This window comes from Eschrichtius robustus, chromosome 20 (assembly GCF_028021215.1).
Source record: "Eschrichtius robustus isolate mEscRob2 chromosome 20, mEscRob2.pri, whole genome shotgun sequence".
Classification (NCBI taxonomy): domain Eukaryota; kingdom Metazoa; phylum Chordata; class Mammalia; order Artiodactyla; family Eschrichtiidae; genus Eschrichtius; species Eschrichtius robustus.
In genome coordinates, this window is record NC_090843.1 from 27,451,932 (window position 1) to 27,474,800 (window position 22,869).

At 41.8% G+C, this 22,869-nt stretch overlaps 1 protein-coding gene across 1 annotated transcript in view; it reads right to left on the bottom strand.

The window, feature by feature from the left end:
• The window catches only part of CA10 (carbonic anhydrase 10), a 581,255-nt gene that overhangs the window by 13,639 nt on the left and 544,747 nt on the right, over positions 1-22,869 (bottom strand). The window contains exons 5-6 of the mRNA XM_068530438.1: positions 11,370-11,465; positions 6,089-6,161 (exon numbers count right to left, since the gene is read on the bottom strand). Coding sequence (XP_068386539.1) covers positions 6,089-6,161; positions 11,370-11,465 — 169 coding nt within the window. The remainder of the gene's footprint in view (positions 1-6,088; positions 6,162-11,369; positions 11,466-22,869) is intronic.

The window sequence follows — 22,869 nt, forward strand, 5'->3', positions numbered from 1 at the left end:
CAAGCTTTCAAAGAGAGTGGAAGCTCACTAGGCTATTGCCATCCACTGCACGGGTCCCACGCAGGAGCTAGGTTTCATTAGAGTAAACAAGCTCTGTTGTTTGTGTGCCCTGTATTGCATTCACCTTGACTATAACCTTTATTTAGTTCTATAGTGACCTGCCTCCCACCCTCCAGGAAGCTGGATTTGACCACAACATACCTTAGGATAATTTAGAAACACATGTTATTATGCACCTGGTTTATACCAGTCAATGCCCAGGTAACTGACCTGTTGCCTTGTTTAATCCTCATCCCAACCCTCTCAATGTCAGTATTAGTATCCTCATTTTATTGATGAGGAAATTATCTCAGAGAGGTTAAGAAACTTGCCAGAATTCACACAGCAAAGAAGTGGTAGAGCAAGGAGCCCAGGTCTGCTTAGTTCTATATCTCTTCACTAGAACACATTGCGTCCCATAAGTATAGTGGCTTTTACCAGAATGTTGGCTTCCAAAATTCCCAGTCCTTATGGCAAGATTCTCCTTCTTTCCTTCTTTTATGGATTACCTGGCATTGATTTTCTCAACTGGCTCAATAGAATGATTTTGCACAATTCCTTTTTTTCTCCCTAGTCATCTAATGTATGTTCAAATCAAGCAAATGGATTGTGTGCCTACTGGCTGCCATTTTGTAGCGATTTCACCCCATGCTTCCATGCTTACTCCTGCCTCTTTGTACCTCCTGAGCCAGTTGATGAGACAGACATACAAGAGCCTCTTCCAGGGTAGGATTTAAAAGATATCTTTAGAAATGATTTACAATCTTAAGTCATGGGGATCTTTCAAAAGTGAGGATATGTCCGCCTCTCTTCTCTATTTATTCTCTCCCATGATCTCACCCGGTTTAAATGCCATCTGGATCCCAATGACTTCCACATTTATATCTGTAGTTCTGTATCCTGAAATCCAGACTCATATATCCAACTGCCTACTCCACACCTCTTCTTTGACGCCCATCTTGAGTTTAACATATTTGAAATTCTGATTCCCTTCTTACCCATGAATATGCTTCATCCATAATCTTCCCCATCTCAGATGATGGAAAAGTCTTCCTTCCCTTTGCTCAGGCTAAAAACTTTAGTAATACTTGACTCCTCTCTCTCATATCACACACCCAATCTGTCAGTAAATCTCTTGGCTTTACCTTCAAATTATACCCAATCATTTCTCATCACCTCCCCCAAGTTGGCCTGATCACGATCAACATTGCTGCAATCATCTCCCAACTTTTGTGCATGCCCCTATAGTCTATCCAAGCAAACAGAGCGATCCTTTTGTCAGGAGATCATGTCACTCTCTGTTCAGAGTCTTAGATTGACTTTTCATTACAAATGGCCTCAAAGGGAAAGGCTGATGGGGAAGATTGACCCATCTAGTACCAATCTCTATACCTTCTCTGGTTTCTGTATGTGCCCAATAATGGCAGTGACACTGTGTTCCTTTGAATGACAGTGGTTTCCACTGGTAGTCGCATGCCAAGGGACAGACAGGAGCTGCAGGGGGCTTAGGATGGTGTGAGCCTGAACTTTTAAAGTGCCCACAAGTTCTGTGCATAGTTTATTCCCTTCCAGAGTGGAAACAATTGCAAAAAGCAAAGAGATGGCTCTTCAAACTGAACTAAAGTTGGCATTAAGAGAAGAACATGCCAATAAGCTTCATGTAATGTGAAAGTATCAGCATTACAACTAGTTTTAACAGCTCAGAGCTTAGCTTTCCTTGCTCCTTAGGGAGGAAGACAGTAGGAAAGTAAGAGCATAGAAAAGTCCCCGGGAGGACCTATGATGGAATGCTTGCTCTCCCACTATGGATGAGTAAATTATGGTTCAGGAAATGTTCACTCCCTCCCAGACCCAACTCCATGGGAGTATTTTGATGAAGGGCTTGGCCATGTGACTTGCTTTGACCAGTGGAAATTGGATAGAAGTGACAGTGTGTGAGTTTCAAGCCTAAGTCTTAAGGAACATCACACATTTCTGACCCCCAGCATAAGAAGTACTTGATCCCAGAAAAATGAGAGGTATGTGGAGCCGAGTTATCCTAACTGACCTGCAGACCTACAGAGCCACTCCAACCAACCCACAGATGCAGTAGTGAGAAATCAATGCCTATCTCTGAATGCTTGTTTACTATGAAGAAGTTGCTGACTAATAGAGCCACTCACTAGATGTGTGTCCTTGACAAATGGCTTCACTTCTTAGAGCCTTGCTTTCCTCATCTATAAACTGGGATAACAATTGTACCTATTTTGAGGATGGAATTCTGTGAGCACAAGGTAAGGTGCTGCACATGAAGCTCTAGCACAGAGCCTAGAGTGCAGAAAGTGCTTGGTTAGCATCTCTTCCTTGTTCCTGATGCTGAGCACTTTGCAGAGTGGGTACCACATCTGCGTGAGTGTGGCAGACTGAAGCTATGCTAGGGTGTAGTTCTGGGTAGCAGCAGAAGAACGGGCTGGTTGGGAGAGTGGGTAGGGGCCAAGGTCAGTTGTCCCTAGGTAGTGTGTTTGGGTGGCAGCTGTGGGGACCCATTTCTTTCTTGCTTGCTTAAAAGTATGAAAGCAGGGTACTCTGATAGTTTCCCCTGAGCAGGTGGTGTTGTCTTTGTCTCTACCAGAATTCATGGGCCAATGAATAACCTGCTCTTCCTGTAGAGCCTCCGGGGGGACTTCCATGCTTGTGTTTCCTACACACTGGCTGTGTCCTCGTGCATGACTCCTGTTTCAGAAACTCCCCTTCTTGCTGCCTGCTGGTCAACCTTCCAAGGGCTGGCTGCCCTGGGGCGTTCAGCTGGAGGGAAGAGTGCTAGTGCTTTCCTTCTGAGAAAATCAATCCCTTTCAGCCACAGTGTCCTGGGCATCACAGTGTCTAGGCCATTCCCACATGTCGGGCCAATAATTATCCCTGCAGTGTTACTTCCTTCAGGTATGTGATAAGTGCTCCTGGGAATACCTCCATTATTCCCCAACAGTGTAAAAGCACAAAATACCTGTGATTAGGGGTGTAAAGCGGTTACCTTTCCCCATACTGGGTCTCTTTATCTTGCTTTAGTTCCCTTTGGCCCTGACAGATAGATGAGGGGACAAGAGAAGGGGGCGCTCCTGCTCTCTCTTAGTCCCACTTCTAGGAGCCTATATCTAAGGCATTTCTTCAAATATGCTTCTGCATAAACTCCTTAGCCTGTTCTCAAGATCCTTCAAGATCTGACACCAGACCATCTTTCCTGCCGTTTCCTCTGCCCCTGTCAATGCTACCGTAGGGAACCATTCATTTCTCCATTTATTCAGGCCATCATGACTGTTTATTGGATGTGCTGTGGGCACCAGAGGAAGAGCTGATGAAGGCAAAGTTCCTTCCTTTGAACTACTGAGTCCTTTAAATGCTCTCCTTGCTTTTGTATATGCTGCTTGGAATCTCCCTCCCTCCCTCCCTCCCTCCCTCTTTTCTTGCTTTCTTTTCTTACCAAATGTTTACTCATCTATTCAGTGCTTATTGAATAGCAATTGTTATGTATAACCTTGCCATGAATTTTAGGCAGATTTTCTATGATCCCAAAGAGTTTTGTTCCTATTTTAATACATTGTAATTGTTACACAAATTAAAAAAAAATTTTTTAACATGTATTTATTTGGCTGTGTCGGATCTTAGTTGCGGCATGCGGGATCTTTCATTGTGGTGCTTGGGTTCTTCCTTGTGGCGCTTGGGCTTCTCTCTTGTTGTGGCACGTGGGCTCCAGAGTGCATGGGCTCAGTAGTTGTGGTGCACGGACTCTTTAGTTGTGGCGCACAGGCTCTAGAGTGGCAGGTTCAGTAGTTGTGGCACATGGGCTCTCTAGTTGTGGCACACGGGCCCTAGAGTGTGCGGGCTCAGTAGTTGTGGTGCATGAACTTAGTTGCCCCACAGCATGTGGGGTCTTAGTTCCCACAACCAGGGATTGAACCCACGTCCCCTGCTTTGGAAGGCGAATTCTTAACCACTGGATCACCTGGGAAATCCCCTGCTATACAAATCTTTATGAAACACTATGATATGTCTGTCTCTCTGACTAGAGAGTGAGGGACTCATGGACGGGAAACATGTTCTATTGATCTCTCTATTCCCTGGCACTCAGGACCACTTAATAAATACTTGTAGCAAATATTTAGTGAACAAATGAATGAAGGTCTTTGGTCTTAACTTTGCTGTCCTCTTCAGCTATTGCCAAAGTCTGTCCTTCTCATTTCCTACAGACCCAATGGGGATGAGTCAGCAGGAACACCTCACTAGAAGTAGATGAAGTTGAAGCTCCCCTCAGCCACAGAACTGCTATTCATCATTGTTTCCAACAAGATCTGTCACCCTGGCTCTCTAGCCCCTATTTGCATCAGAATTGATACCCGTTCATGAGAAAGGCCATCTTCCCATAGCACAAACCCATATGGATGCTTTCATCTTTGGCAGCAGCCACATCACTTAATATTAATCAGACCAGAGCTAGGGGGTGGGCCAGGGAGGGAAGTCCCACTAATGATTGACTCTGTAGCTGGCAATCTCTTAGATTGTGTGTTGAGGCTTAATGTGTGATTTCATGGCTTTTCATGGTCTCTAAACTGCAAATTCAAGATTATTTGAAAACATTTTATTTAATTTTTATGCTCTTTTAATCAAAAAAGTTAAAAAAACTAATAATCCTTTATGGGAAGTTATAAAAACCATTTGCACACAAGACAGAAATGTCTCCCTTTGCTGAGCAATCTAAGTTTGAACTTAGAGAGGACTCCATAGGGGTACTGATGAGGAAGGGTGGGATGGTTTTGGAGATAATTCTTCTAGGTGATTCTCCAGGTTCATTCATCACCGCCAGCGTCCCCAACTCCAACCTCTTCATATGGAAGTGACTTCATATGGGAACGAGTGCCTGTGGGGAGGGCTGGTGTCTGGCCCATCTTTTTATTCCAGGAGCCTCACTTGGTGCCTGTCATGAGGCAGGTATGCAGGAAATGCTTGCTGAATGGATGAATAATTGAACAAGAGAAGGTTTCTCCATACTCTCCTTCCAGCAGTCTGAGGTGAGATCTGTAAGCATTCACTCTGTCTTTCCACGTCACCATTGGAGGTAGAAGCACCAGTGGCCTCCACCAAGTGAGGACATGCAAAGGGGATGTGGGGTGTTAGAATGTTTGTGTGTTGCTTTTTACATTTGCAAAAATCATATTCAGAATCCTAGATTTAGAAGGACCTTAGAAATCTGAAGTTCAACTTCTTCACTTAACAAATGAGGAAACAGAGTCAAAGTGAGGAAGTTCCTTGCTTAAGAACAAAATTGGCACATGAATTCCACTTTTCCGGTCACTCCTAATTAGTTAAATTTTTTTTTCCTTGTACTGTTTTCTTTCATTCCCTTGGTGTGTGCTATTTCCCATAACTATCCCCAAATCTTGCAACCTCTGGGATTGCTGTGGAAGACAGTAGCATCCTTTCCCCTCTACTCCCTTCAACTTTGCACTGTTCTCTCTTTTTTGCTTAAGGATTCTGGGGATAAAACACTCTAGAAACCCAAGGAAACTGGACAGAGTTCTCTAGGTCATCGTATCACACATGGAAATGAAGCAAAATGCCACCCTCCTCCACCTGAAAGGGAGACCCAACGACACAGAGAGGGAGATGTGGTCTCGCTGAGGGCTTCTGGATGTTTTGAAGTTGGATCCAAACCACCTGGTGAATGCTTTTTCAATCACGTAATTGGCAAATCCCCAAATGTGGCCAGCTGACATGGTAGAGTCTGTCAGCTGGCAGAGTCCCCCAGCTCTTTACCAATCCATGGGATAATGATGACCATCATCATAATAATCATTATTGCCTTAGACAGGCGTGGATGACAAAGGCACTCTGGGGGCTTCTGTTTGAAATGAGCTGCTTCTTAGCCAACCTTCACTCTCCAGAGTGACTTTCTACAGAATTAAAGGATCATGAAGCTGAAAGAGGCCCTTGGAGATCATCAGTTCTGCCTTTCTGCCTTCAGACAGGACTAACCTTTATAGAATATTTGCTATATAGGAAATTGAACCAAACTTACTTTTATATGTTATTCTTGTGATAGTATCTCTGTTGAGCATCCGATTAAGAAATGGGTTTGATGAATCAGAAACCTAGGGGAGAAAAGAAAATATTAATAACTGGGCAGTACTATTTCAAGATAAACATTGCCTCCATGCATTTACTTATTCACTCATATTTATTGAGTGCATAGCATGCTATAAACACTATGATGGCTGGAAATTCAGAGATCAAATATATAGAATCTACTTTCCAGAAACCACAGTCTAGAGAAAGAAGACAGGTAAGTAACCTAATGCTTATAATTTAGTGTGAAGAGTGCTATGATAGAGTTACAGGTATGATGATACTAGAGGAAGACCATCCACCTGGGGAATCATAGGCACTAAGGCCTGAGCTAAGTCTTTGACCATCCACCTGGGGAATCATAGGCACTAAGGCCTGAGCTAAGTCTTGAAAGATCGGGGGAAGTTAGCAAAGTTCTTTGGTGGTATAGTGTGGAAAAGGAGGAAAGGTGAAGAAAAACATGACATACAGAGGATTGTGCACACACGGACATGGGAGAACTAGTCATGTCCAGTGAAGTATTTCAGTGTAGGTGAAGGTGAGAGTATGGGGGAAGGATGCAAGGTAAGGATAGAGAGGTAGGCAGGCACTAGGTCATGTCAGGCTTTGAGTGTCATGTTAGGTCATTTAAACTTTATTCTGTAGGGATGGGGAAATATCAGAGGGTTTTAAGTAAGGAGTAGGGAGTGACATATTAGGAAGGGGATAGTTATCCAAGTAGAGAGTGAGAGGAAGAGTACCCAGAGTGGGGCTTCCCTGGTGGCGCAGTGGTTGAGAGTCTGCCTGCCAATGCAGGGGACACGGGTTCGAGCCCTGGTCTGGGAAGATCCCACATGCCACGGAGCAACTGGGGCCGTGAGCCACAACTACTGAGCCTGTGTGTCTGGAGCCTGTGCTCCGCAACAAGAGAGGCCGTGATAGTGAGAGGCCCACGCACCACGATGAAGAGTGGCCCCCGCTCGCCACAACTAGAGAAAGCCCTGGCACAGAAACGAAGACCCAACACAGCCAAAAATAAATAAATAAATTTATTAAAAAAAAAAAAAAAAAAAAAAGAGTACGCAGAGCAGTGATATCAGGAGATGAAAAAGATCTCTAGGATATAATATGGAATCTTATACCACTGCTCAGTATTACATGAATCAAATATATCATAAGCCATGTCATTCATTCAATCAATCAATCATCCATCAATCTGTCCTTCCATCCATCCAAAAAATATTTACCAAATTCCTATTATGGGTGACACATTTTATTAGATGTTCAGGGATCAGTTCCCATTTTATGGCCATGCTGTTAGGTCTCCAAATTCCTTGTTTGGAGAACAAGCCAAGTTTCCAGGGGCTTAAGCCAGGGAACCACAATTTGGAGACCGTGATGGACCCCCACAAGACTGTGTATACTGTTTTGTTAACAACTCCCTTTTTACTCAGCCTTTTTCTAGGGACCCTTGTTCATCCTAGTTATTTTTCTCCTACCTTGCTCAGCTGTGCTCTGTAATTTACACCTCAGCTGCTAATCGGATGTTGTGACACATCAACATTTTAAATCTGATTTATTCTGAGGGTCGGAAAAATTGCAGCAGATGATTATTATTATTAGATAAGCAACAGGTAATTTTTAGTTTGCAGAAAGCACAGACTGTTTGTTTTCCCTTCATCTGCCTTTCCTATCCCACGCAGTTTCCTGGGTGTGTTGTTGTGGTGAGACATACACCAAGGGGAGCTTGGTGAGTGACAATGTTCAATGGAGGTAAAATCCCACCCCAAATGGAGAAAAGTCCCAAATTAAACACTACTGATCCCTGGAAGCTTTAGTGCTGAATCCAATTTCTACTTTGACATCCTCTTCAGCTATTTAAAAGATAGCCTGAAGCTGCCTGTTTGTGCTGATGCAGCCCATGAAAGGAGAGACAAATATAGATTGTCATGGCAGGTGAGGAATCTGCCATGTCCCTTAATCGGGTACCTTGGTTTCCTGGTACCCGGTGAGTCTGGGCAGAGCTAACATTGGGATTAGACATTTTTGTGCTGATTAAAAATAATTGAAAAATTTCCAAAGTGCACACAGATGATTTGTGGGCTCTAGCGTGTTGGCTGTGTGGGTGAGAGGATAAAATATGTACTTGGAATAAGTGAGCTTAAGTGGGAAGTTAATGGTGTGTGATTGAGCAGCAATTATAGCCAAATCTCAGTTCCCTGTGGTCATAGGAAGGGTGGGGGATTAGGAGGGGACAGAGATAGGTAAAACCCACAGGTAAACAAATCTCTTGTTTTAACAAACAATTCCAATGCTTTTATGGCTCAGTTTTTGGGCCAGGGTGACATCTTGAGGGCTCAGCTGACCTAGATACGGGGCCTCTCATTTTCTGTTCCTGCCTACCTTGAGGCAGGAACTGGGGAGGGGAGGCAGAAAGATCAGCAGGAGGGGAGGGGTACCAGAGATTTTGTTCATGTCATTTCTAGGTACCAGTGCCCAGCACAAGCCTGGCTCATGCTCAGTCGGTGTTTGGGGATGAGTGAATGACAAGTCACAGCTTGGATAACTCACTGTGGAGCATCTGGGAGTTGATTATGTTGGACAAAGATAGAAGTGCTGTGGCTTATTTTGAGATCTAGCCAGAAAGCCTCAGGTTTGCTCAGGGAAAGAACAGAAGCATCCCTAAGAGCCAAACTGGCCTGAGAAGATGCAGGAGCTAGTCACCATCCTTTCACTGACCTCAGGGTCTGGGGCATAAGTTCCACTCAACAACCCACAGGGAAGCAGCAGGACCTGCATCAGTAATCTCAGTGGAACGAGTGTTTCTGCAGGAGCTTGTGAAACACACCAGTAGTTTGCAGTTAGGAGGCTGACTTCCTGGTGAATCAATCGCACTGTCAGCTGTAATGTGCCTGCACTTCCAGGATGATATATACTGACTTAGGAGCTTTGAGCAAAGTGAGACAATGTCAGTGGCAGAGGCTGAGGCACTCACCAAAGGTCAGGAGCTGTTGGGCAGCCCATGTTGGCCGTGAGAGTTACTCATGGAAGGCCTGGCATTGGGAAAGCCACAGGGGATGTGAGCCCCTGGACACACATGGCGCAGTTTTGTGAAATATCTTTAGGCTTCATAACAATAAGCCTGACCCAGGTTGAATGCATCAGTGGCTATCAATATCAGAATTGGGGGTGGTTGAGGGATATAGGTATTTACCCCATGTTTGTGGGCAGCATGGGGATGTGGGGGAAAAGTTTTTAAATATTGTTTTCTCTTTTCTCCCTCCCAGCTCTGTGAATAAGGTCATTAGTAAGGTCATTGACTTGCTTTAAAGTCAAGCAAGACTTGGGTTCCATTCCTGTATGGGCTGTTATGAACTACATGAATTAGGATGGAATGTCAAAGATTCTCTGAACCATTTTCCTCATCTGCAAGATAGGGACATGATGCCCACGCCACAGGTTTGTTATTAGGGTTAAATGATAAAATATATGTAAAGTACATATCTCAGTGCCTGGCATTCAGGAATCCATTGTTTATTATAACAGGGTCTGTGATGATGCCAAGAGGTATAGAGCAAGGACTGGCAGGATCAGTCTGTACCAGGACCAGTTTCCTTTGGGAAGTCACATCAGGTGTTAAGAAGGCACTACAGCTTAAAAATGTACTTCCTGGGACTTCCCTGGTGGTGCAGTGGTTGAGAATCTGCCTGCCAATGCAGGGGACATGGGTTCGAGCCCTGGTCTGAGAAGATCCCACATGCCGCGGAGCAACTAAGCCCGTGTGCCACAACTACTGAGCCTGCGTGTCTGGAGCCTGTGCTCCGCAACAAGACAGGCCACGATAGTGAGAGGCCTGCACACCGTAATGAAGAGTGGCCTGCGCTCGCCACAACTAGAGAAAGCCCTCACACAGAAATGAAGACCCAACATAGCTATAAATAGATAAATAAATACATAAATAAATAAATTTATAAAAATGTACTTCCTATCTTTTCCATCAAAAACCCCTGTACTTTTCCATGAAAAACCCCTTCCTATTTTTGCCAATGACCAGCTAGACGAGGTGGGGTTGGTGGCCAGTGGCAGCAATATGTCACTAATGCCTCTGTCCAATGTTCAGCTTTACTGGGGCCACAAAAAGGCCTGACCTGACCCAGGTGAGGGAGAGTAAGTTAGGAGGTGGTGTGGCCAGGCAGGGCAAAGTGCTTGTTGCAAAGCGTGATGCTCTCGAGGAGGGAGGGGAAGTAGTGACTGGGGTTGTCCCTGCACTCATTCTTCTGAGTGATGCCTGGGGTTGGTTGCCCCTGCGCCCATTCTTCTGAGTGATGATGATGCCACCACAAAAGCTCTGTTAAAACTCACTAGTGCCAAATGCTGAATTTCTATTGATCATCATCAGATTCCAAGTTCTGATTGGAGCACTTCCTCTAATGGTCTGGTTAAAACTTCCCAAGGGCCTAGCACAGTGACTGCCAACTTTTAGAACTGCCACCCTTTGCTTTTGTTTTTTTTCCCTTTTGGAAAGACAGTTTCTTTTGTTTTTGTTTTTGTTTTTTTTTAATTTGCAAACTTGTTTCACTCAACAGCTGTCAAAATGTTAAAGGTAATTATTTTTTAACAAATTAGAATTTGCTTGGTTGAAGGTTTGTTGTTGATGATGACTGTAAGAAGATGTGGAACCTCCCTAGAATGTCATAAAGTCAGCATTGGTGACCTTTGCTTAATTATTCACAAGGATGTTTACAAAGGAGAGGGACAATGGAAGGGAAAGATGATACTCAGAGCAATTGCGGGAAGCTGGAGGGAGCTGTTTAGTGCAGTGCCTGGAGGGAAGAGATATCTCACATTTTCCTTTCATCTCTTTTTTCCAAGGGTTATCTGATGGACAGGTCATTAATCCTGTGGGGTGTCAGTGAGAAACCATCTCCCCTTCTATTGCTTCCTTCATATACTTCTGCATGAGTGGGACCTAAAGCCTGCACCTGGATCCAGCACCCTTTTTCTCTCTAGGACAAAAGCTACCTGAATTCTCAGGCCCCAGTGCTCTGAAATGGAACTCATTGTTTTCACATCTCACTGAAAAGGGCTTTATTTTTCATGAATCTCATGGAAATAAAAGTCACCCCCTGCAGCTTTTCTTGGGCATAGATATTACCTCTGTTGCTATTTCTAAGATCCAACAGGACCGTAAACTGATATTCTGATTGGGGTGGGAATGGCAAGAAGAGAAAAATGAAGGAATGCAATACACTTACTTTTATAAATATAGAAACTACCACCAATCCGTTTGGACTCTTTGCAGCTTCTGTGACATTGGTATATAACTCATGGTTATAGTGGATGAGCTGCACCTGGCAGGAGGGAAAAACAATAATAAGAACAACAATCTAACATTAAAAGATGTGAGGTATGTCATATCCACCCTACATAAGGGTAAACTGTAAAGTACATTATAGAACAATTGGAAAGATAATCCTATAATTGAAGAGATTTCAGGGATACGATCTGTGTGTGTGTGTGTGCATGTATAAAATACACGCACACACACACACACACACACACACACATACAAAAATACCCATACATATTTGCAAATGTTTTCTGGTAACAATCATGCATTTAATAAGCTTGGTGCCCATCTGGCTCTGGCTTCATCCCAGCACATTTTCCCTAAAGTGTGTGTAAAGTGAATTTCCCTTATTAGGAGCAGAACTGCCCTACAGGGTTGGACATGTTTCCAGGCTGCACCAACAGCTGCCATTGACAGCAAATAAATCTTCCTCATGGCCATGGACAAGCAGGGAATTGCTAGGTCCTGAGTCAGCTCAGTGACACTGAGAGGATACTGGCCAGCCTGCAAGATGCAGTTCTCCTGATGGAGAGAGAGCTGATGGCTTAGGCTCCTGATGCACCAGCCTGCCCAGGTCACCTGATTGTGCAGGACTTAACTTGCTCCTCATTGAATGAAGATCAGCAATCTGCCTGTTGAGCCCTTGTGCATTCATTTCAGGCTGTGGTTTTAAAATAGTTTTTTCTTTTTTTTTTTTTTAACAGTATGGAAGTATAACTTTGTAACAAACTAAAAGAAATTAAAGAAACAAAAGTTCCCCTTCCCCACCTCTTTCTAATCCCAGTCCAAGCAATATGATTATTAAGAGTTTAGTACTTATTCCAGATTTTTTTTTGTGCTTATTAATCACACACACATATACCTGTAGAGTTTAAAAAACACTAAATGGATAAATTCCTAGAAACATACAACCTACCAAGACTGAATCAAGAAGAAATAGACACCTGAACAGACGAGTACAAATAAGGTGATTGAAGTAGTAATCAAAAATCTCTCAACAAAGAAAATCCCTGGACCAGATGGCTTTGTGGATGAATTCCACCAAACATTCAAGGAAGAATTCATACCAATCCTTCTTAAACTCTTCCAAAAAATAGAAAAAGAGAGAACACTTCCGAACTCATTTTATGAGGCCAGCATCATCCTGATACTAAAGCCAGACAAAGACACTGCAAGAACAGAGAACAAAAAGCCAATTTCCCTAATGTACATAGATGCAAAAATCTTTAATAAAATAATAGCAAACCAAACTCAACAACACATTAAAAGGATTATACACCATGACCAAGTAGGATTTATTCCTGGGATGCAAGGATTGTTCAACACATACAAATCAATCAGTGTGATATACCACATTAATGTAATAAAAGATAAAAACCACATGACCATCTCAATAGATTCAGATAAAGCATTTGACAAAATTCACCATGTATTCATGATAAAAAAACTCAAAAAAACAGAAGGAACTTACCTCAATACTATAAAGGCCATATATGAAAAGCCCACAGCTAACATCATAATTAATGGAGAAACACTGAAAATTTCTCCTCTAAGATCCAGTACAAGGCAAGGATGCCCACTCTTGCCACTTCTATTCAACATAGTCTAGGCAAAGCAATTAGACAAGAAGAAATAAAAGACATCCAAATCAGAAAGGAAGAAATAAAATTGCCTCTTTTTGAAGATGAAATGATCATATATGTAGAACACAATAAAGACCCAACCACACAAAAAACTCTTGGCACTGATAAATGAATTCAGTAAAATTGTTGGATACAAATTCAGTATACAAAAATTGGTGGCATTTCTTTACACTAACAATGGACTATCCAAAAAAGAAATTTAAAAAACAATCTCATTTACAGTAGCAACAACAAAAATAAGATACTTAGGAATAAGCTCAACTAAAGAAGTGAACAACTTGCACATTGAAAACTATAAAACACTGATGAAGGAAATTAAAGAAAATGAATGGAAAGACAGACCCATGTTTGTGGGCTGGAATAATTAATATTGTTAAAATGTTCATGCTACTATAAGTGATCTACAGATTCAATCCAATCCCTATCAAAATTCCAAAGGCATCATTTACATAAATAGGAAAAAAACCCTAAAATTCATGTGGAACCACAAAAGACCCTGAGTAGTCAAAGTAATCTTGAGCAAGAAGAATGAAGCTAGAACAAAGCTAGAGGAATTACATTTCTTGGTTCCAAAATGTATTTCAAAGCTATAGTAATTAAAACAGTATAAATACATATGCATAGACCAATGGAACAGAACAGAGGGCCTTGAAATAAATCCAAACACTTATGGTCAACTGATTTTCGACAAGGGTGCCAAGAACACATAATGGGGAAAGGATGGACTCTTCAATAAATGATGTTGGGAAAATTGGATATCCCATGAAAAAGGATGAAATTGGACCCTTATCTCATACCACATACAGAAGTCAACAAAAATGGATTAAAGACTTATATGTTAGACTTGAAACTATAAAACTACTAGAGGAAAACATAGGAAAAAATTTCTTGACGTTGGTCTTGACAGTGGTTTACTGGTTATGACAGCAAAAAGCACAGGCAAGAAAAGCAAAAACAGACAAGTGGGATTGTACCAAACTAGAAAGCTTCTGCACTGCAAAGGAAACAATCAAAATAGTAAAATGGTAACCTACAGAATGGGAGAAAATATTTGAAAACAATGTATCTGATAAGGGTTAATATCCCAAATATCCAAGTAACTCATAACAATTCAATAGCAAAAAAAAAAAAAAAACAAATAACCTGATTAAAAAATGGGCAAGTAATTTGAATTGACATTTCTCAAAAGAAAACATACAAATGACCAATAGGTACTTGAAATAGTGCATAACATCACCAATAATTGGGGAAATGCAAATCAAAACCACAATGAGATATAACCTCACACTTGTTAGAATGGCTCTTACAAAAAAGACAAACAATAACAAGTGTTGGTGAAGATGTGGACAAAAGGGAACACTTGTGCACTGTTGGTGGGAATGTAAATTGGTGCAGCCACTATGGAAAACTGGATGGAGGTTTCTCAAAAAATGAAAAATAGAACTATCATAAGATCCAGCAACCCCATTCTGTGTATATGTCCAAAAGAAATGAAATCTGGCTCTTAAAGAGATATCTGCACTCCCATGTTCACTGTAGGGTTATTCACAATAACTAAGATATGGAAACAACCTGAGTGTCCACTGAGGGATGAATGGATAAGGAAAATGTGGTACATACCCCTCCCCACACACTGGAATATTATTCAGCGATAAAAATAACTGAAATCCTGTCATTTGTGACAACATAGATGAACCAGATAAGCCAGAAGGACCTTATGCCAAGTGAAATATGCCAGACACAGAAAGTCAAATACTGTACGAACTCACTTACATGTAGAATCTAAAATAGTCAACTCATAGAAGGAGAGAATAGAATGGTGGTTGTCAGGGGTTGAGCAGAGAGGGAAATGAGATGTTCGTCAAAGGGTACAAAGTTTCACTTATGAAGGTGAATGAGTTCTGGAGCTCTAATGTACAGCATGGTGGTGATAGTTAACAATATTGTATCACACGCTTGAAATTTGCTAAAAGTATAGATCCTAAATGAAATCTTTTTTATTTTTTTAACATCTTTATTGGCATATAATTGCTTTACAATGGTGTGCTAGTTTCTGCCCTACAACAAAGTGAATCAGTTATACACACACATACATCACCACATCTCCTCCCTCCCGTGTCTCCCTCCCACTCTCCCCATCCTACCCCTCTAGGTGGTCACAAAGCACTGAGCTCTTCTCCCTGTGCTATGCGGCTGCTTCCCACTAGCTATCTATTTTACATATGGTAGTATATATAAGTCCATGCCACTCTCTCACTTCGTCCCAGCTTACCCTTCCCCCTCCCATATCCTCAAGTCCATTCTCTACATCTGCATCTTTATTCCTGTCCTGCCCCTAGGTTCTTCATAACCACTTTTTTTTTAGATTCCATATATATATATATGTGTGTGTGTGTTAGCATACGGTATTTGTTTTTCTCTTTCTGACTTACTTCACTCTGTATGACAGACTCTAAGTCCATCCACCTCACTACAAATAACTCAATTTAGTTTCTTTTTATGGCTGAGTAATATTCCATTGTATATATGTGTCACATCTTCTTTATGACCCAGCAATCCCACTACTGGGCATATACCCTAAGAAAACCATAATTCGAAAAGAGTCATGTACCACAATGTTCATTGCAACTCTATTTACAATAGCCAGGACATGGAAGCAACCTAGGTGTCCATTGACAGATGAATGGATAAAGAAGATGCGGCACTAAATTAAATCTTATCACACACACCACACACACACACGCACGTATCTATGAAGGGGTGATGGGTATGTTATTTAGTTTGATTGTGGTGATCTTTTCACAATGTATACATATATTAAAATATCAAGTTGTATACCTTAAATGTATACAATTTTCATATGTCAAAGATATCTCAATAAAAATAAAAAATGAAAAGTGAAAAAACAATGGAAATGGAATCATTTTATAAGTAACTGTGAACTTGATTTTTAAAAATTTTTTAAAGAAATTAAAAGTAATCTGTGGCGATCTTTCTAAGTCAATGTGTATGGATCTACCTAAATCTTTCTAATAGCCATAGAATTCTCCATCACATAAATAACTCATAACATATTTAACCATCCTCTCACTAGTCTTTAGGTTGTTTCCATTTTTTTTTTTTTTTTTTTTGTCTCTCGGAAACAATGTCACAGCAAGCCTTGCATTATCTTTCTATAATGGTATTAGCATTTTCCACAAGCTGATTTGAGAATCTAATAAGATGGTGCATGTAAAAGTGATTTATGACTCTGAAAGTATAAAGAGTATTCATTATTCCCAACATCCTATGTTGAATTTTAAAAAGAGGTGTAGTTTTAGAAGCTGAGAAAGTCAATGATCTAAAAAGGGTACTTTTCCTTGATCTTTGAATAAAACATCTCTAACAGAGTGAATTGCAACCTTCACTGTGCATCCAGTTCACCTGGGTGCTTTTAAAATCCATCTATACCTGCCCCCCAAATTCTGATTTGATTCATTTAGGGTGGGAACAAGGCACTGGTGTTTGTTAAACGCTCTTCAGCTAGAGGGCAGCTGGAGTGGAGAATGAGTGCAACATAATCAATGAGCATCAATATCCCATCACTGTCCGCTCAGATGGATGGTCCGTTGAATCTGATAATATCCTGAACATCTTGAATCAGTAAAGCTTCTCATGGAGGGAGCACATGTTATTGCTGCTCTTGAAATATCCTATTTGTTTATTGCTTCTTCACTTCTTGTGAGTTTTGCCAATGGTGGCAGATGGTTATACAGCAGCTACTCTGCCATCAAAAAGGCAACTGCAGGCAGGGGTTAGTGAATCTGCTCTGCCTGTGCAGGACTCAGGCCAGGTAGGCTTACAGGCCTGTGCTCATCAATCTCCCTCCCTACCTCCCACCCACACAGTCAGGACTTTCTGTAGGTGGAGAACCAGGAGCTATAGGGGGATCTGCCACACCTCTTTTCAGTGTTGAGTAAGCTTCTTAATGAGAATCAAAACACATCCTGCCATCTGCTAAGATCTTCCCACCAGGTGACCTAGAAAACCACCTTGGGATGTGCCAGTTCTTCAAGGCATGCCTTGAAATTTCAGTATATTCTGAGAACTAGGCTTTGGAGAGCAGAGAAGTGGAAGGCAATCAAGTGGAGTGATTCTTCTCTCCAACTTATAAGACTGAAAAAGGTAGGAAGATGTCTCTTGGATGCCCCATAGGGTAGGATTCCGTAGGGGCCAGGGTTGTGGCAAGTATAGGGGTGAGGCTGTGCTCTGCTCTAAGCTCAAGTTAGCACATTTGGAATTTTGATCTGAAGTCTTGCCTCCTCTATGTTCCAAGGTAAGTTGGCTAGGATTCTGAGATCAGGGTGAACCACATGAAATTGACTTTTTGATTTGCAAAAATGGTGATTTTATAGAGTTAACATAATCTTAAAATAAAGCTATTTTGAATACAGCATACCCCCACATGCCCACACATGAATTACACGTTAAAAAGATGACATAGTACTTTCCTACTCAATGTGCAGTGCAGGGACCAGCAACAGCCTCAGGATCTGGGAACTTGCTAGAAAAATGCAGAATCTTGAGCCCTACTCTAGACCTCCTGAATCACAATCTGCATTTTAACAAATTCCCAGTGATTTGAATGAATGTATGTTATTAGTAGTTGAGAAGTACTGGTTTAGCAGATAGTGCTGGCTGGTTAGCAGGGCCCTATTTTGTCTGGCTGTTCACCCTCCCTCTGGTTCACTTCAGCTGAATTTAAGGGTACATACGTTATGTATGTTGGAAGATAGGCTGAGTTCAGATCATAGGAGGCTTAGACTAGGAGCCAGGGAGGGGATTAGAACAGGAGATAATAACAGGGAGAGACCAGAGGTAAGGAGGATATAGTTTCAGGTGGTGGTCCTTAAGGTGGAGAATGTTCCATAGGACTTTGTAGTTTATAGGATGTGCATGTGTGTGGTGAGTGGGCACCAAGTGATCCCCCAGGTCTCAGACCAGTCAGGACCACCAGAAGACCCCAGGAGGCAGCTTGGCAATGGCCAGGCTGCTTGTTTCCACCTGTCAGAACACAATTTTGGCATCAAAGGCAAGAGAGACATTCATGCATCAACAACAGGGCTTAACTGTGAAAAAGCACTACTTCCCTTTCACCTACTTCCCAAGGTCCTTGTCAGTAGCAATTATAATTCCTGAAGCTGTTGATTTTGTTTTTCCTCAGGCAGGCACAGTGGGGCCAATCAAATACACACTAACCACACACACGGTGAATAGGTGTGGGTGGGTCTGGGGGAAGGGGATCTGCTGCTTGTCCTGCTATTAATTTGGGATTGGGGAGCAGCTATGTGCAAATCATATCCTGCTAGGAAGAGAGTATAAGATTGGCAAGTGGGTTCTGAAAGTGATGCCTGTGGATTGCCTTTTGCCATTTATGGGTAATATTTTAAAATCCAAACCCTATAAGGTCAGAATTTTGAATAATTTTGATGAGCACTTCAGCTGTAGTTTGAACACCAACTTTGGAGCTTACTCAAGGTAATCAAAGTGTCTGATGTGACATAGGAGATTTATAAGTGAATGTTTGACCTTCTGAGCAAGTGTGTGAGGCAACTAGAACTGCAGGGACAATGTTGAAACTGCTTACAAGAACAAACTCTTTTGGGGCTAATGATGACATTCTAATTAAACACCACTTTTAGCTATTCATTAAAGAGACAACCCAAGGGCTTCTGCTAGCCTAGTTGGAATTACCATGTGAAAGAGCTAAGCCTGGATTATTGGAAATTATTTTATAATCTTGACTTTTTAATTAGTTTAGACAGGTGTCTGAACTTTAGAGAAGCTCTCTGGAAATGCAAGACTGAGAAATGGCTGTCTTAGAGGAAGAAATAAGATATTGTTGGACTTTTCATGATGCTCAGACATGGTACACGCTGTGATCCAGAGCATTTTCTAAATTCTCTGAGATCTGATGTGATTCTTCATTGTGTGGCACTAGCTTTAATCTTGTGTTCTCAACCCAGAACAAGCTGTCTCACCTCAGTCCTTTACAAGGGCCTGGAATTTGTTCATTCAAACTATTTTTGAGGGTCAACCATGTGCTGAGGCCAGTGGGAGCGAGACTGATAAAATCCTTGTCCTCCTAGAGATAATTTCAGATGGTGGTAAGAGCTTTGAAGGAAACAAAACAAGGTTTTGGCTTGCAAAATGAATGACAGTAGTGGAAATATTGGGGGGTGGCATGCAGGAGTGGGGACAATGTCAGGTAGTGTAGCTAGTGAAGGTCTCTCTACAGAGGTGACATTGGAGCTGAGTTCTGCTGATGAAGAGGAGCCAGGCATGGAAAGACTGGAGGGAGGTGCATTGTTGGCAGAGAGTGCAGCCAATGCAAAGAGTCTGAGGTAGGGATAAATAGCTGACTATGGTTGGGAAGGGTGAAGGTGGCTCAAGATGGGACTAGCTCATACAGGGCTTTGTAAACCATGGTGAGGAGCTTTGATTTTATTCCAAGTGCAGCAGGTAGCCATTGGTTTTAAGGAAGAAGTCAATTGATCTCTTGTGCATTGTTTTGTTGGTTTGTTTGTTTTTCTGATGTGCACTTTTGGAAGATTCCTCTGGCCACTGTTGGAGGGCATAGTTGACAGAGGAGGCTTTGTCTACCCTTCTTTACCTTGCAGCTCAGCTTTGGCCTCATCTTCTCTAGGACACCTTCCATGAACCACTGACACTGAGCATCAACTGCAGCTCCTCTCTGCTACCATGTGCTTTCATTCAGTGGGCAAGTTCAAAATATCTTACAACCAGGATGGCATTGGTAGTAGGTAATCAGAACAGATGCAAGCCACTGACAACTGGCATAGTCACATGGGTGCCGAATATCCTGTTGATGTTAGTCATCATCATCATTTATTGATGATCGTCACCAACATTTTTTGAGCACTGCTTTGTTCCAGAGACAATGCCAGCAATAACATCATCTCACTTAAATCTCACAAAATTCCATGAGTTAGTGACATTATCTCCATTTAAGTCATGGACCACTGGGCACTGGGCCACTGAGAGATTATTTGCTCAAGAAAGTGGTAGAGTTAGGATTGTGCCTAGTTCCTATGACTATAGAGTTCACATTCATGCCCCATGTGATTTTGAAACTGTTTTCTTTATTTTTGTATCTATTTTTGAATAAACATCTCAAGGGCAGGGGTATCCCTGGTGCCTGTCATGGGACATGGCTTAGAGGATATGTTGGCAAGTGTTTGCTGAAAGACTCCCAATTCTGCATCTCATAGAAATGGGACCTTAAAAAAAACCCAGGCTAGCCCACTTTTAAAAATGAAGAAACTGAGATCAGAGAGGAGCTATGTCTTGTCCAAGATTATATAGTCATTTGTTCAACAAGGATTTTTTGAACAACTAATAAGTGAGGGAGAGTGATATGAGAGGACGAATAGGGAAGCAGGACGAGACTGTGGAGAGCCTGGCAGACCAAGCTAGGGTGTCTGGATTCCATTCTAAGGGTGATGGAAAATTATGTTTATGTCCTAGAATTCTCTTAGGACCAAAAGCAAAGCTTTTTCTCTGCCCCATAACTGAAGTGAGGAGCCAGGCAAACATTGGCCTTTGGTGACAAGTAACCCAGCTTTCAAGCTAATCGACAAGCACTTATTTTTACTAAATGAAAAGACCTGCTGCAAGCAGGCTTCCAAGTTGACAGCAAGCTATCCTTGTCATTGGTTAGTCTGGGTGCAGCCTCTGGTGTAAAAGTCTCAGATCGAGTCTGCACTTCTCAGCAGTGAGTTGACTCACCATTGCACGCAGGGCTGTGGCTCACTCATCCCTCAGGCCATGGCGGAGTGACCAGCTGTGTTTTCAGACCATGATGTATACACCTTAGTTCGTCTCAGTGTGATGCTGCATTAGCAGAAGTCCCTTACTGAACTCAGGAAACAGCAGCCTTGTAACGGAGGATCACACACAGCATTTGGAGTGATAACAACACCACTCTGATTACCCATGCTCAAACACCTCAGTGGCTTGCCATTGTTTTTAAGACAAAGACCCAAATCTGAGCACAGGTCTTGTGTGGCCCCTGACTTTTCCATCCATGTCCCCTTGTTGGATGTGCTCTGGCCACAGAGACATTCTTTTTGTCTCCCTTACACACCATGCTTCCTCCTTCCCTAGAGCCTGTGCACATACCATCCCTCTGCTTAGAACACACTTCCCTCCCCTCTGTGCCTGACTCCTGTTTATGAACAAATTTAGTTCTCTACTCAAGGGTCATCTCTTGAGAGAGGTTCCTATAACCCACTCTCTTGGCATCCTGTGCCTTTCCCCTTTGAAACACATATAATAGTTTTATTTAAATATTTATTGTGTGATTGATTAATGTCCATCATTTTCACTGGAACTTAAGCTTCATCCAGGCGAGGACTGTATCTGACTGGTTCTTGTGATGTCCCCATTACCCAGCACAGTACCTGGCACATATGAGTAGTAGTAAGTTAGAAATAATTGTTAAATGAATAAAGAAAGCCATGCAGGCTGGCAATAATGCAACCAAATGTGATGTCCCAAGGGACAGGGAAAGCAAGGTGCTTGGCTGAGATGGTAAAGGAACAGCCCAGAATCCTAAAGGATATCTCTAATGGGAACCCAGAAACTAAATATCACATTGGGTTATGTGGATTTCAAAGCCTGGCTTTGCCACTGGGTACCCTTGGGCAAGGCAGGCCTCTCATCTAAAACCTGGGATAATGCAGATGGCCAACAAGCACATGAAAAGATGCTCAACATCACTAATCACCAGGGAAATGCAAATCAAAACCACAATGAGATATCACCTCACACCTGTCAGAATGGCTATCATCAAAAAGAACACAAATAACAAATGTTGGCGAGGATGTGAAGAAAAGGGAACCCTCCTACACTGTTGGTGGAAATGTAAATTGGTACAGCCACTGTGGAAAACAGTATGGAGGTTTCTCAAAAAACTAAAAATGGAGTTAGCATATGATCCAGCAATTCCACTCCCTGGTATATATCCAAAAAAAAAAACAAAGACACTAATTCAAAAAGATACATGCACCCCAATGTTCATAGCAACATTATTTACAATGGCCAAGATATGGAAACAACCTAAGTGTCAATCAACAGATGAATGGATAAAGAAGATATGGTATATATACACAATGGAACACTACTCAGCCATTAAAAATGAATGAAATTCTGCCATTTGCATCAACATGGATGGACTTGGAGAACATTATGCTAAGTGAAATTCATCAGACGGAGAAAGACAAATACTGTATGATATCACTCATATGTGGAGTCTAAAAAGTACAACAAACTAATGAATACAACAAAAAAGAAACAGAGTCACAGATGTAGAGAACAAACTAGTGGCTAGCTACAAGTGGAGAGAGGGAAGGTGGGAGGGGCAACATAAGGAGGGGAAGGGGTGAAAGTGGTACAAACTATTAGGTATAAAATAAGCTACAAGCAAGAGTGAAGAGATATGGGAACATATGTATATGTATAACTGATTCACTTTGTTATAAAGCAGAAACTAACACACCATTGTAAAGCAATTATACTCCAATAAAGATGTTTAAAAAAAAAAAAAGCTACAAAGATATATTGTACAGCACAGGGAATATAGTCAATATTTTATAATAACTATAAATGGAATATAACCTTTAAAAATTGTGACACTATATTGCACACCTGTAACATATATAATACTATACAGCAACTATACTTCAATAAAAATGAAAAATA